This window comes from Wolffia australiana, chromosome 1 (assembly GCF_029677425.1).
Source record: "Wolffia australiana isolate 7733 chromosome 1, ASM2967742v1".
NCBI lineage: Eukaryota > Viridiplantae > Streptophyta > Magnoliopsida > Alismatales > Araceae > Wolffia > Wolffia australiana.
The window spans coordinates 22,843,673-22,855,895 of NC_135835.1; the positions used below are offsets into that span (position 1 = coordinate 22,843,673).

General features: G+C 38.9%; 2 protein-coding genes across 2 annotated transcripts; both read left to right on the forward strand.

Moving 5' to 3' along the window:
- The first annotated feature begins 3,500 nt into the window (after positions 1-3,500).
- LOC144711374 (Preprotein translocase Sec, Sec61-beta subunit protein) lies at positions 3,501-6,211 on the forward strand. The gene is made up of 2 exons (XM_078585368.1): positions 3,501-3,657; positions 5,813-6,211. The coding sequence occupies exon 2, from the start codon at positions 5,845-5,847 to the stop codon at positions 6,094-6,096; it is 252 nt and encodes an 83-aa protein (XP_078441494.1). The 5' UTR covers positions 3,501-3,657; positions 5,813-5,844; the 3' UTR covers positions 6,097-6,211.
- Positions 6,212-8,284: 2,073 nt separating this feature from the next.
- MTACP2 (mitochondrial acyl carrier protein 2) lies at positions 8,285-10,092 on the forward strand. Its single transcript, XM_078585361.1, has 2 exons — positions 8,285-8,541; positions 9,767-10,092. The coding sequence occupies exons 1-2, from the start codon at positions 8,332-8,334 to the stop codon at positions 9,941-9,943; spliced, it is 387 nt and encodes a 128-aa protein (XP_078441487.1). The 5' UTR covers positions 8,285-8,331; the 3' UTR covers positions 9,944-10,092.
- Positions 10,093-12,223: the final 2,131 nt, after the last annotated feature.

Genomic DNA, 12,223 nt, shown 5'->3' on the forward strand with positions numbered 1-12,223 from the left:
TATTTTTTAGTAAGTATATTGCCACACCAGTGGACACCACTTCAACGATTTTCCCTTCAAAACCAATTATAGGATGGCTCATGTGTGTCACGTGTACATGCGGCGCCATGTGTCTTGTGCCACGTAAGCATAGCCGCAATTCTTGACCATTCAAAAAGAAATAAGAGCCATTATTTGAAGTCCTCAAGCCTTGATCCCCACGCAGATTTTATTCTGCCCTGAAAAAAGTTAAAAGAAAATATTTAAGCATTAAATGCCATAATGACATTGCTACTCGCAATACCATAATGGCTTATATTAATGATTGGCTAATGCCAATCAATAACGAGGTTTAATGATTGGATGTTACCAATCATGTTCTCTAACCATGGTTGGTCACTGTTTTGACAAATCGAACAACGACATGTGGCGTCATATAAATAAAATGGTTTAAAAATATTCTAAAATTCATATTAAATTAAATAAAGGCCCAAAAATTATAGATAACTTTGTATTTTAACTTACAAATAAGACAATCCTTACAAATTTAATGTCTAAAGATTCAGAGAAATCAACTTTGGACTCAACAAAAATATGTTCTTTCAGAATATGTTGTAAGGACAATCATTTCAAATTGATAATATCATTCTAAAAATAAATTTAATCATTTTGAGCTTGATAACACTCATATGTAATCAATTTAATGCAAATAAATATAAAAATATGGTTAGACTAAGCTACTGAAAATGCATGGTATCACTTGCCTTCGGCTAGTTCAGATGTCTTTGCGTGTAAGGAATAGAACTCGCTGATCTTGCTAGATCCATTACTATTGATCAGAGAACTGTATTTTCTTGCTTGACATCTGATTTCTCGATCTTGCCTGTTCCCCAAGTTGAAACATGGTAACTTGATGATATTACCCTATGTTGCCTTTGATTAGTTTGGTTTCTAACCAGTAAAAATTCTTGTCAATGAAGGCAGATAAGGTAATCTCGCTATATGCTTTAGCACTCTCTAATGCCATCCTGTCCTTGACCATGTCTTCATGAATGCAAGAATCATTGGCTCAAGTGCCACTACCCATATGACCCCAAATACCCATGTTTCCTTACATATACCCCTATCATAGTTCTTATAAAATTAGTATAGCGTCGATGACCTCCTCAATGTCGCTGGTGTGAGGTGTGTCCACATCTCTTCTCACCCTTACTCTCACACATGGCATTTATATCTCATGTCTAACCATTTGGTTCCTTGCACTTCATCACCTTGCTCACGACTTGGGTCAGGACTTATTTTTTGCACCTTAAACCTGTTTCTATCGTGACGTGGTGTCAGAGAAGAGGACTACACTTGTTGAAAAATGAGGTAGTCTCTACATCATCCATCATTCTCCTTTAGTCTCTCCTTCAGTCCCTGTTGTCAGAGCTGTTTTCTCTTTCACGTCGCACGACCATCTTTGGCTTATTTACTTTTGATTGAGTCATCCTTCTCTACTCTGAACTTGATGTTCCCTTGTTTGTTTTATGGACGTCCTATGAGCATGTTTGTTTGTGAACTGTGTTATTTGGTTAAACATACGTGGACAACATACCTCCCTTCTGATCTGTCTTTATGCTTGTCTTCTCATTTCTCTCATTCACAATGATCTATGGGGTCCTACCCCTTAGCACTTTGGGCACATGGTTGTCAGCAATTTTTATTCATGCCATTTTACATAGGCTTATCTCCTAAAAATAAATTCAACCTTCTGTCAAACTATCATTTCATTACATGCCCCCATCCAAAAATCAGTTTGCTACGTCCACAAAATGCTTCTGTTCTGATAATGCTCGTGATGACCATAACTCTGCCTTTTCTATATTCCTCACTCTCATGGCATCATTCATAATCATGTCCATACACTCTTCAACAGAACAGTCTTGCTGAACACAAGTTTCATCATGTCTTTAATGCCACCCACCATATTATTCTTAACATGAAAATACCCAAATATTTCTAGGCAAAGCTTCTCTCACTACAACCACCTTATCAACTGCCTTCTCTCTCTCATCTCTTCCCAAGAATTGACCCTCTTTTGTTTTCCTTGTTCTCTTTGCTCTTACCTGTCTCATCTCACTCTTCTTTTCCCTTCCCTCATTTTATCTTCTTTTTCCTCTTTCTATTCTCTCTTACTTTCTCTTCTTGTTATTGTCTTTTCCCTGTTAGTGTTTCCTCTTCTCTTATGTTTGTGTTTCTTTTAACATTGATATTGGCAAAAACATGATGCCGGATATGACCAATCCCAAGGTTGTGCTCGTAGACTGATCCAACCATGCCTTGTATGCAACCTATGTGAGTTTTATATATGTTAAGGTTTAGTGTTTGCGAAAATTTACAAAAGGGGAGTGTGTCAGCTTTGTTTTACTCTCTCTTTCCCGCTCTTTCTATCTTCCGTACTTTTCATCTAGAATCTCTCTCTTCTCTCTAATGTCTCTTTGATAAAGATTGACATGATAAAATACAATTTTTTAGCCATCCATAATTTTCTAGAGATATGTACACCTATGCTTCTATTTACTCTAAAAAATATTATTTGTAGCACTATTTATATTCCATTTAATTACACAATTAATTAACTGATTTGTTGGCATTCAAATTAGGGTATAGAACTTATACATTTAATAATCTTTTTCCATATCACTCATTTTTTTGAATGCCAAACATAGCAATTAATCAATAATAGACCAAACCAAACACAAACATACTTTTGGCTGTTTATTCAGTGACGAAAGAGATCAAAAGATGGATGCACATGACATGACATCGACAACGGACGGGACGGCAGACAATATATCAGACATGACATTAAATTTTTTGGAGCATGTGAAGGATCGGGATGGATGCAACAGGACTGAGCGGGCCTCATGTTAAGTAATCTGTTACTTGCTTTGCCTGGATAACAGAACGGAACCAGATAGGATGGGCGCCATATAGGGGTTTCATCCTGACTTCCACTCTGTGATAAGAACGGATGACGGATAGGATTCCATCCCGTTCTGTGTGACGTTTCTCCCCTATGACGACGATGAATCGTCATCCAGACGTAAACTTCCCGTCCGTCACCGCGTCATCCAAACGGGACGCGTCGATGAATGCCATTAAAGTTTTGGAAGCATGCGACGGATCAGGATGGACGCAACGGGACTGAGGGGGCCTCATGTCTGGATAACGGAACAGAACTGGATAGGATGGGCGCCATTAAGGGGTTTCATCCTGACTTCCACTTTGAGGTTATACAACGGATGACGAATTAGATTCCGTCCCGTTCCTCCCCCGTCATCCAGACGTAGACTTCCCGTCCCTTGACGATATAGTCGTTCGGCCCGTCGCCGCGTCATCCAAACGGGACGCGCCGATGAATGCCACGTGGGCGCCCACTCTCAATCCGATTGGTCGATTTGATGACACGTCGCGAGGCCACGTCCTTGAGCCTGGTCAGCAAAGGTTGGCGCGCCCCGCGTGGCGGACGTGGATTCCGATGAGAGAGAAAGAGATAGAGATAGAGAGAGAGAGAGAGAGAGTCGTTGCACAGTATTTAAGCGCGGTCGCTCCTAGAGAAAGATCGTTCAACAGGGTATTCAACTCGGACGCGCCGATCGGAGAATTTCTGGAGTTTGGAATCGTCGCTAGAAGGTGAGCGCTCCTCAGATCTGTCGACTATTCTCGATCTGTTTGTGTCCTGATCTGTTGTTTCTTGATCTGTTGCCTCTTTCTGATCTGAATCGCTGTTTCTCAGTCGGTTTCTGTTAGATCTGGTTTTTTTCTTTCTTGATCTCGTTCTGTGGAGGCGCGTTTTGCGTCTGTTTGGCTCGAACCTCGCGTGATAGTATCTCATATCCAGGAAGCTCGATGTTTAGGGGGCTCGATGTTTTTCGTTGATGTTGGCCCCTTCTTCCAGGAGTTCTCTTGGATTCCGCTGAATTTGTTGTCTGATTGGCCGGAGTTGTGGTCCGCCTGGCGATTCCGGTGATGTTGGCCATTCGATTCGCTTCATACCGTCTCGATTGCTAAAATTTAACACGGATGTATCAGTTTTTTGTAAATTTCTCTCGCTGGCTGTCTATATCATGTCTTCATATTGGTTTTTACGCATCAACGTTTTAAGAGGATTTCTCGTGCCTTTTTAATTTTTCAATAACCCTTGTGTTGATTAATGATGCATGCAAGATTCCTCTCGAGTTTCTTCCCTGGGCCGTAATCTATGTTGGCCTTACTGTTATGGCGTTTGCATTTTGGGATCTTTCCTTCTGTGGGAAGCTCCGGGTGATTTAAAAAAGCATCTTAGAAAATATTCTTCGAATCACAAATACTGTGTAATTCTCTTTATTTGTGCTTCCTGGATATGAGATACGCCAAAAACCTTTAGCTGTGAAAATTTAATATTCCGTGGTTTCATGCCAGAAATCTCGGCCAAAGCTTCCTCGTACACTAGTCTTCATGAAATCCTTCTTAATTTCTTTTACAATATGACTTTCAACTAAACCAGTAATTATTTGTTCTTTCTTCGCTAGACCCGTATTCCGGAAACTTCTTTGTGTCAACAATTTATGAGGGAAACATGCTATTTTTTTTTAAATGTGTCGTTTAGGATTAGAAATATTTTTTATATGATTCCGGAGGAATCGTTTGGTTTCCAATTTACGATCGGGCGCTCTGAAAGGCAGGGTAATCATTAGACGGAAGGATTTTCTCTTTTTAGGTCGAGTTTAGGACGAGAAGATAAGAAAACATAGGATTTGAAACCAAAATCAATTTATTTCCAATAAATTGATCTTGAACAGCCCGTCATTGCCTTTGTGCATCCTGAACAGGCTGATTTGTAAAGGAATCAGAAATTTTGAGTTGGTTGATATGTAACTCAATTGATTTGTGCATCCTGGATATGCGATTCGCTAAATATTTTTTAACTGTGAAAACTTAATATTCAAAGATTTCATACTTTGGCGTACACTAGTCTTTATGAAATCCTTCTCAATTTCTTTTACAACATGACTTTGGCCTAGAACAGTAATTATTTATTCTTTATCCGCTAGACCCGTATTCCAGAAACCCCTCGGTGTTAACAAGATCAGAGGGAAATATGCTGCGCTCTGAAAACAACCTTCAGATCTCTATTTTCTTTTAAAGTGACATTTACAATTCTAATATATAAACAATTCAATCCCTAATTAATATAATTCCATGGGAATTTTTTGGCTTTCACTTTATGATCAGGCGCTCTGAAAGGCAGGGTAATCACGAGTTAGACATAAGAATTGTAGTAATCAATTTTAGAAAAATTAGGAGTTGAAATCTAGATCAATTTATATAGGAACTGCCCATCATTGCATTTTTTCTTATACTTTTACGACATTTCTCTTTTTATCATTTTCCTGCTGAAATTTGTCCAGGAACAGTATTAATTTTTCTCATTGAGTCATACTAGACATAGTTCTGTTCTTTTCGTGCGAATTTGTGCGAATTGTTCGTTCTGTTCAGTTTTCCGAACAGAATAAAACAAATTAGAACAGAACATCGTACAGACCCGTGTGCGGTTCTTCTGTTCGCTTTGTGCGAATTTTGTTCTAGTTTTGTGCGAATGTGCGAATTTTGTGCGAATGTGCGAATTTTGTTCGTTTTTGAAAAAAAAAGAACAGAACAAAGAACAAGGCCCTAGGCGGTTCTTTTATGTGAATTTTTTGTTCGTTTAAAACGAACTGAACAGAACGACCACGTCTAAGTCATACTTTCAACAAGGTAGCTTTCCCTTGCTCTTTGCCTAAATTTTAGTTGTTGATGATGATACTAGGTATCTATAGGAAACCAGTAATCCAGTAGAAAATGGTGGCCAACGGCGGAGCGCCTCCGAGGGGGAGTGCGGCAGCGGCTGCAAGCTTGCGGCGACGAAGGGGTGGTGGAGGCAGCAGCTCCGGCAGCGGCGGGGTGAACACCATGCTCCAGTTCTACACCGACGACGCCACCGGCCGTAAAATGTCCCCCAACACCGTCCTCATCATGAGCATTGGCTTCATCGCCGTCGTCGCCTTCCTCCACGTCTTCGGCAAGCTCTATCTTGTTCCCCGTGCCAACTGATCACCCCCCAAAGTCTTCGTCACCCCGCTCTTTGACCTCTCCCCCCGAACCATTGACTTTGACTAGCTTTTCATCTTTCTTTTTTATTTAAAAGAGCATGAGTGAATTTTGCGCCTATTTAGGAAATACTGGTGGATTCTGTCACAAATATAGGGAAATAAAGGCGTGGACCATGACCCGAATTTAGCATTTATTTATAAATTATTACTGGATTTGTATTACAAATTCATGGAGCTTCTGTGATGATATTTGATGAAGGCGATGATGTCACTAGACATGGTTGTTCTGTTCTGTTCATTTTGATCTGACAAAAAATTCGCACAAAAGAACTGCACATGGCCTTGTTCTTTGTTCTGCTCTTTTTTTTTTCAGAAACAAACAAAATTTGCACATCCGCTCACATTCACACAAAACTAGTGCAATATTCGCACAAAGCGAAGATAAGAACCGCGCACGGGTTTTTGCAATGTTCTGTTTGAATTCGTTTTTGTTCTGTTCGGAAAATCAAACAGAACGAACAATTCGCACAAAAAGAACAGAACGACCATGTCTAGATGTCACCTACTCTCCTACATGCACTGATCATGAACCCACTTCTAGCATTCGAGTACTACTCAATGATCTACGGTGGTATGACTGTTGTATGTCGTTTCTCTAGGGTATGGACGAGTGTGATTTGCGTGTAAATTGAGATATTTACATGCACTCCAGGCCTACAAACCATTGCAAACACTAAAGCTTAACATATATAAAACCCTCCTGGGTGGCGTTCGAGCACAACGACCCTGGGCAGAGGAGTTGAGGAAACACCCCCCAAAGTCTTTGTCAGCCCACCCTTTGACCTCCCCAACTGTTGGCTTTGACTAGCTTTTTTCATCTTTTTTTTTTTTGTTATGAGTGAGTTTTGCAAGCACTTGTCACAAATATAGGGAAATACAAGGAATTTAGCATTTACATGGAAATGATTAGTGGGTTTGTAATACAAATTCATGGAGCTCCTTCAAGGACATTTGGTAAAGGCAATGATAACAGCTACTCTCCTACATGCAGCCGACGCTCCTGGGGAATACAAACCCACTTCTAGCATCCGAGGACTACTCAGTTATCTCCCATGGTATGACTGTTGTATGCCGTTTCTTTAGGGTGTGAACAAGCGGGATCTGTGTGTAAATTGAAATATTTACACATACTCCACGCCTGCAAACCATTGCAAACACTAGACTTTAATATATATAAAACCCCCCTGGGTGGCATCTATGGCATGGCTGGATCGGTCTACAAGCACAACCCAAGGGCAGAAGAATTGCCTTGACATTGACAATTTTTATTTCTTTGTTCTCCATAGAAGTTATTAATGGGTGTGTAATACAAATACATGGACCTCCTGCGATGGCATTTGACAAGGGCGACGATGCTCCCTGAGGACTACGAAGCCTCTCCTAACAACTGAGGACTCATTAGTGATCTACCATGGTATGACTGTTGTATGCCGTTTATCTATGGTATGGACGAGTAGGATGTGTGTATAAATTGGGATATTTGCGCACACTCCATGCCTACAGAACCATTGCAAACACCAAACCATAATATATATAAAACCCCTGGGTGGCATCTATGGCACGGCTGGATCGGTCTATGAGCATGAATCTAGGGCAGAAGAGTTTCCTTGACATTGACAATTTTTATTTCTTTGTTCTCCATAGAAATTATTAATGGGTGTGTGATACGAGGATGGAGGAGTGTGTTGTGTATAAATTGAAATATTTACGTGCACTCCATGCCTGCAAACCATTGCAAACATCAGACTTTAATATATATAAAACCCCCCTGGGTGGCATCTATGGCACGGCCGGATCGGTCTACGAGCACGTCCCAAGGGCAGAGGCGTTGCCTTGACATTGACAATTTTTATTTCTTTGTTCTCCGTAGAAATTATTAATGGGTGTGTGATACGAGCATGGACGAGTAGGATATGTGTATAAATTGGCTTATTTGCGCGCAGTCCACGCCTACAAACCATTGCAAACACTAAACCTAAACATATATAAAAACCCCCTGGGTATTTTTATTTTTTTGCTCTCCTATTTTAAGCTAGTGATTTAGTAAAATACTGGTAAGTTGATTATTACGAAAATACATTTGGAAATAATAGGGATTTCTCAGGGGCTGTATAAGTAATTGAATATCATCGGCATTGTGGATAGTCGCTGCAAGATTGGATTTTTGGGTGGGAAAATGGCAGCGGCGAGGAACGCCCTTCTGAAGTATCTTAGGGTGAGAGCGATCCCCGATCTTCGTCCTGCGGCGATCTCCACCTTCGATGAAATGTTCTTCTGCCTTCGCCGCGGGTTTTCGGAGGTCAGCGGCACATTCCTCGACAAATCTGACGTCGCCGATCGCGTCATTACCGTCGTGAAGAACTTCGAGAAGGTCGATCCCTCCAAGGTGCGTTGCCGTCTAGGTTTTCAGATTCGAGTTAAAATTTTTGAATGATTTTATGGTGCCTTGACGTTTTGCTTCTCGTTTAAAACTCGTGGAATCTGTTCGTTGGAGATTTTTTTACTTGTTTGTTTGGTGAAGATGGGGTTTTTATCGGATCGTGTTGCGTTGACGATTGTTTGGCGAGAAAATCTAACCTGGTCGAACTACGATATGTGGACGACGAGCCTTGGTCAAAAAAGGATAAATGAATGCGGTGTTGGGGTATGATTTGACGTGTTTTTGTCCCTCATTGTCCAGTTTTAACTATTGAAGAGTGACTTGTGGGAAAAATCTAACATACCATTTGAAATTTCTATCTTTGATCCAGGATGTCTCAAAATATGTTCATCCTAGTGTATGAATGTCATTTTCTCTTCTGTAACTTTAAAAGCTATAGTTTTTCCGATTTCGATTGGATTTGAAAATTTTGGCCTTAAAATCTACATCTCGACTTTTCCCTCCTTTTTCCCCAATTTCTCTCCCTTTGATCCGCCGAATTTGTTTACTTTTATGTCAGCCTTGAATTACCTGTGGTTTTGACCCTAAATCTCCTTAATGAGTGTTTATTATCATTAAAACAGTGAATCAGGTTTCATTTTTTACACCGAATTGATCGTACTGAAATTGTGCTGACGACTTTATCATAGTGTGTTTTATAGTCTCATTTTTATGTACTGTTTGAAGAACTGTGATGCAAATTCAGTACAGTATTATTTTTTCAAATGTGCTGTGTTCATCTCTAGTTACTGTCTTTAGTATCCTCTTCTTTCGTGTTAGCCGATGCCTTATGGCAAGTTTCACGTTATCACCAATCCTTTCCATCATCTCGATGTTGATAATGTAGCTCAACCAATTCATTTTCTCGTTTTTTCTTCTCCTTTTATTACAAATGATTTTTTTTTTATTTGTATGTACCATCTATTATTTATATTAAAGTGTATGAAAATTATAAAATATTAGTCAATTTATTTTTGTACTCAACAGTAGATTATAACTTCACATTTTTTGTTCACATTTAAATTAGTTAATTTGATTTAATATCATTAATTGGAACTATAAATTCGATTCCTTCTCCTACATTGCCTTTGTAATCACAGTCAATATATCGCTAACATTTCTTTGAGATGGTTATCTGACCAAGCCTTCTCCTGCAAGCTATTGACATAACGATGGGAATGAGTTTGTTTAGGTCACACCGAGCGCCCGGTTCAGCGAAGATCTCGGTCTAGACAGTTTGGATGCTGTGGAAGTGGTGATGGCCTTGGAAGAGGAGTTCGGGTTCGAGATCCCCGACAACGAGGCCGATAAGATCAGCTCCATTAACCTTGCCATTGACTTCATCTCTTCCCATCCTCAGGCCAAGTAATCAGTCAGCTGGAGAAGCAGGCCAAATAACCTTCTTCTGTGGTATTTTCTCTTCTCTTTACTTCAATCTTCTTGCAGCAAACATCATGAAAACTGGTGACTGGGGGATTCCATAATTTTGATATTTTCTTCTTGTTTTCGGTTAAGAAATAGGCCAGCATAGCTTCAGATGTCTTGCCTGGCTGAGGAATTTATGTTCAGAAATCATAATTTTAGGGTTCCTCAATTCAGAAGAAATGACTGATTTCTTGGGATTGGAGTATAATCAGCTGATCATGTGATTAAAGTAATGAAACAAATAAGGGATAGATATAACCATAAATGCAATCCATGGAGAATGAATTTTTAGCAATGCAGGTTTTGTTCTTTTTGTCGAAACAACTGATATTATGGTTTTGTTTGATTGGATTAGATGGTATTCGGGTCTCTCAAATATCACGTAGTGATACACTGTGGTGTTGGCCAAAGAGGTGATTCTTTTTCAGCTTAAAAGTGATAATACATTTTCCTATGAAATAATGGTGTAAATAAATAAATTTATGATGATTAAATAGGAATTATTTTGACGTTTCTACAATATGTATCTGTAAGAACTTTCCCTTATAGTTTTGATGGATTAACATCTTTCATTTTATGAGTTTCAGCCGATAAACTCAATTTCAACAATTAATGTGTTGAGTGAGGACTCATTTTTAAATAATTTATCTTCTAAACCTGATTAAGAGGTCCATTAATACATGTATTTACGTAATTAATCTATTTTTTGACATATTAAAACAAAGTAAATAAATGCCAAAGCCTTATCGACAGTAGAACGCTAAGTCACATGGTTAGAAGAAGAAATTTGTTTCCAAAAACTGTCCATTTATGGCTCCCATGTTTCCCTTTCCTATGATGGTGATTCTAACATCATACCTCCAAATTGTCACCTTGTATGAATTAAACTTTATTGAAAATTTTAACTCCAGATTCAGGGGATTGGTATTGTTTTAATTTGCACTGAAGATCATATAAAAGTATTTACCTCCTAAATACACTGTAATTGATCCAGGTAAAAAAGACTTGATCCACAAATTCAATCTCAGATTTTTGATGAAAATAGGTTTAGAAGTGAAAATATATTATTATTTTAGGATTTCTTGTATTGGATGATTAAATAGGAGTTCTTGTATAGGATTTCTTATATATTCAAATAAACTCCTGGAATTTTTATTCATCCAGGAAGAGAACATAATAACATATATATATATATATATATCTGGATGTTATTAGAGTTTTATTATAAATTTTAATCCAAAACGTCTAGAAATGATATATAATAATTTTGATATCTAATATTATTTAAAATTTCAAATGCTTTAAAATATTACATCTATCTTTTTGGCAATTTGTTGTGAACGACAGAATTCAAATTTGGAGGGTTAATGGGTATGTTTTAATGAAATTTTACTGAGAGCCACTAGAGATAAAATCTAAGGTTTAGAGAGAACTTGAAAACTCTAGAGGGAAAAAGTTGTAGAAATGGATGGATAGAAGGAAGTGATGATAATGAAGGAAGATTTGAGGAAATAGATGAGGTCCCATTGCCTCTTTCTTCACATGGATCCTTATATTCCACAATGATCAAAGGATGACCAAAGGATGCGCACTCCAAAACACATAGATCAAGAAGTTTGAACAAACAATATCCTGTAGGGCCATGTCCTACTGTCTATTCATTCCTACGTACAGAGAGAAACACATAAAGAAGAGATAGAGACAAAGAAAGAGATAGAGATAGATAGATAGTGAGAGAGAGCGAGAGAAAGAGAGAGAGGGAGAGAGAGAAAGAGAGAGGGGGAGACAGAGGGAGAGAGAAAGAGAGAGAGAGGGAGAGAGATATAAAGCGAGAGGGAGAGAGAAAGAGAGAGAGGGAGAGAGATATAAAGCGAGAGGGAGAGAGGGAGAGAGAGAGACAGAGAGACAGAGATACATACAGACATAGAGAGATAAGTTGAAGAGCAAAATTAGACAGAAGTGGTGATAGAGGTGTGATATAATTCATCCCGTTGAAAGGGAGATAGAATGGCTTGGGAGATGGCTGCCATCCATCAAAGGCTGTGGGTTAGAGAAAGGTTCATGGAAATGGAAAGGTGTATGGCATATGGAATGGAAAATGGGATGACAAGTGGATGGAGAATCAAGGAAAGGGAAATTCTTTGCTTTAAGACTTGGAGAAATACCTATCGTCTGCCCTAAAGTAGGATTGACTCAATGAGAGAATTAAACGTTCAAGTAGGAT

What these genes read in the sequence shown, in the direction of transcription:
- LOC144711374 (XM_078585368.1), top strand. Translation starts at nt 5,845, where the DNA reads ATGGTGGCCAACGGCGGAGCGCCTCCGAGGGGGAGTGCGGCAGCGGCT.
- MTACP2 (XM_078585361.1), top strand. Translation starts at nt 8,332, where the DNA reads ATGGCAGCGGCGAGGAACGCCCTTCTGAAGTATCTTAGGGTGAGAGCG. An exon ending in AGAAGGTCGATCCCTCCAAG is followed by an intron (nt 8,542 to 9,766) that starts GTGCGTTGCCGT and finishes GAGTTTGTTTAG; the next exon opens with GTCACACCGAGCGCCCGGTT.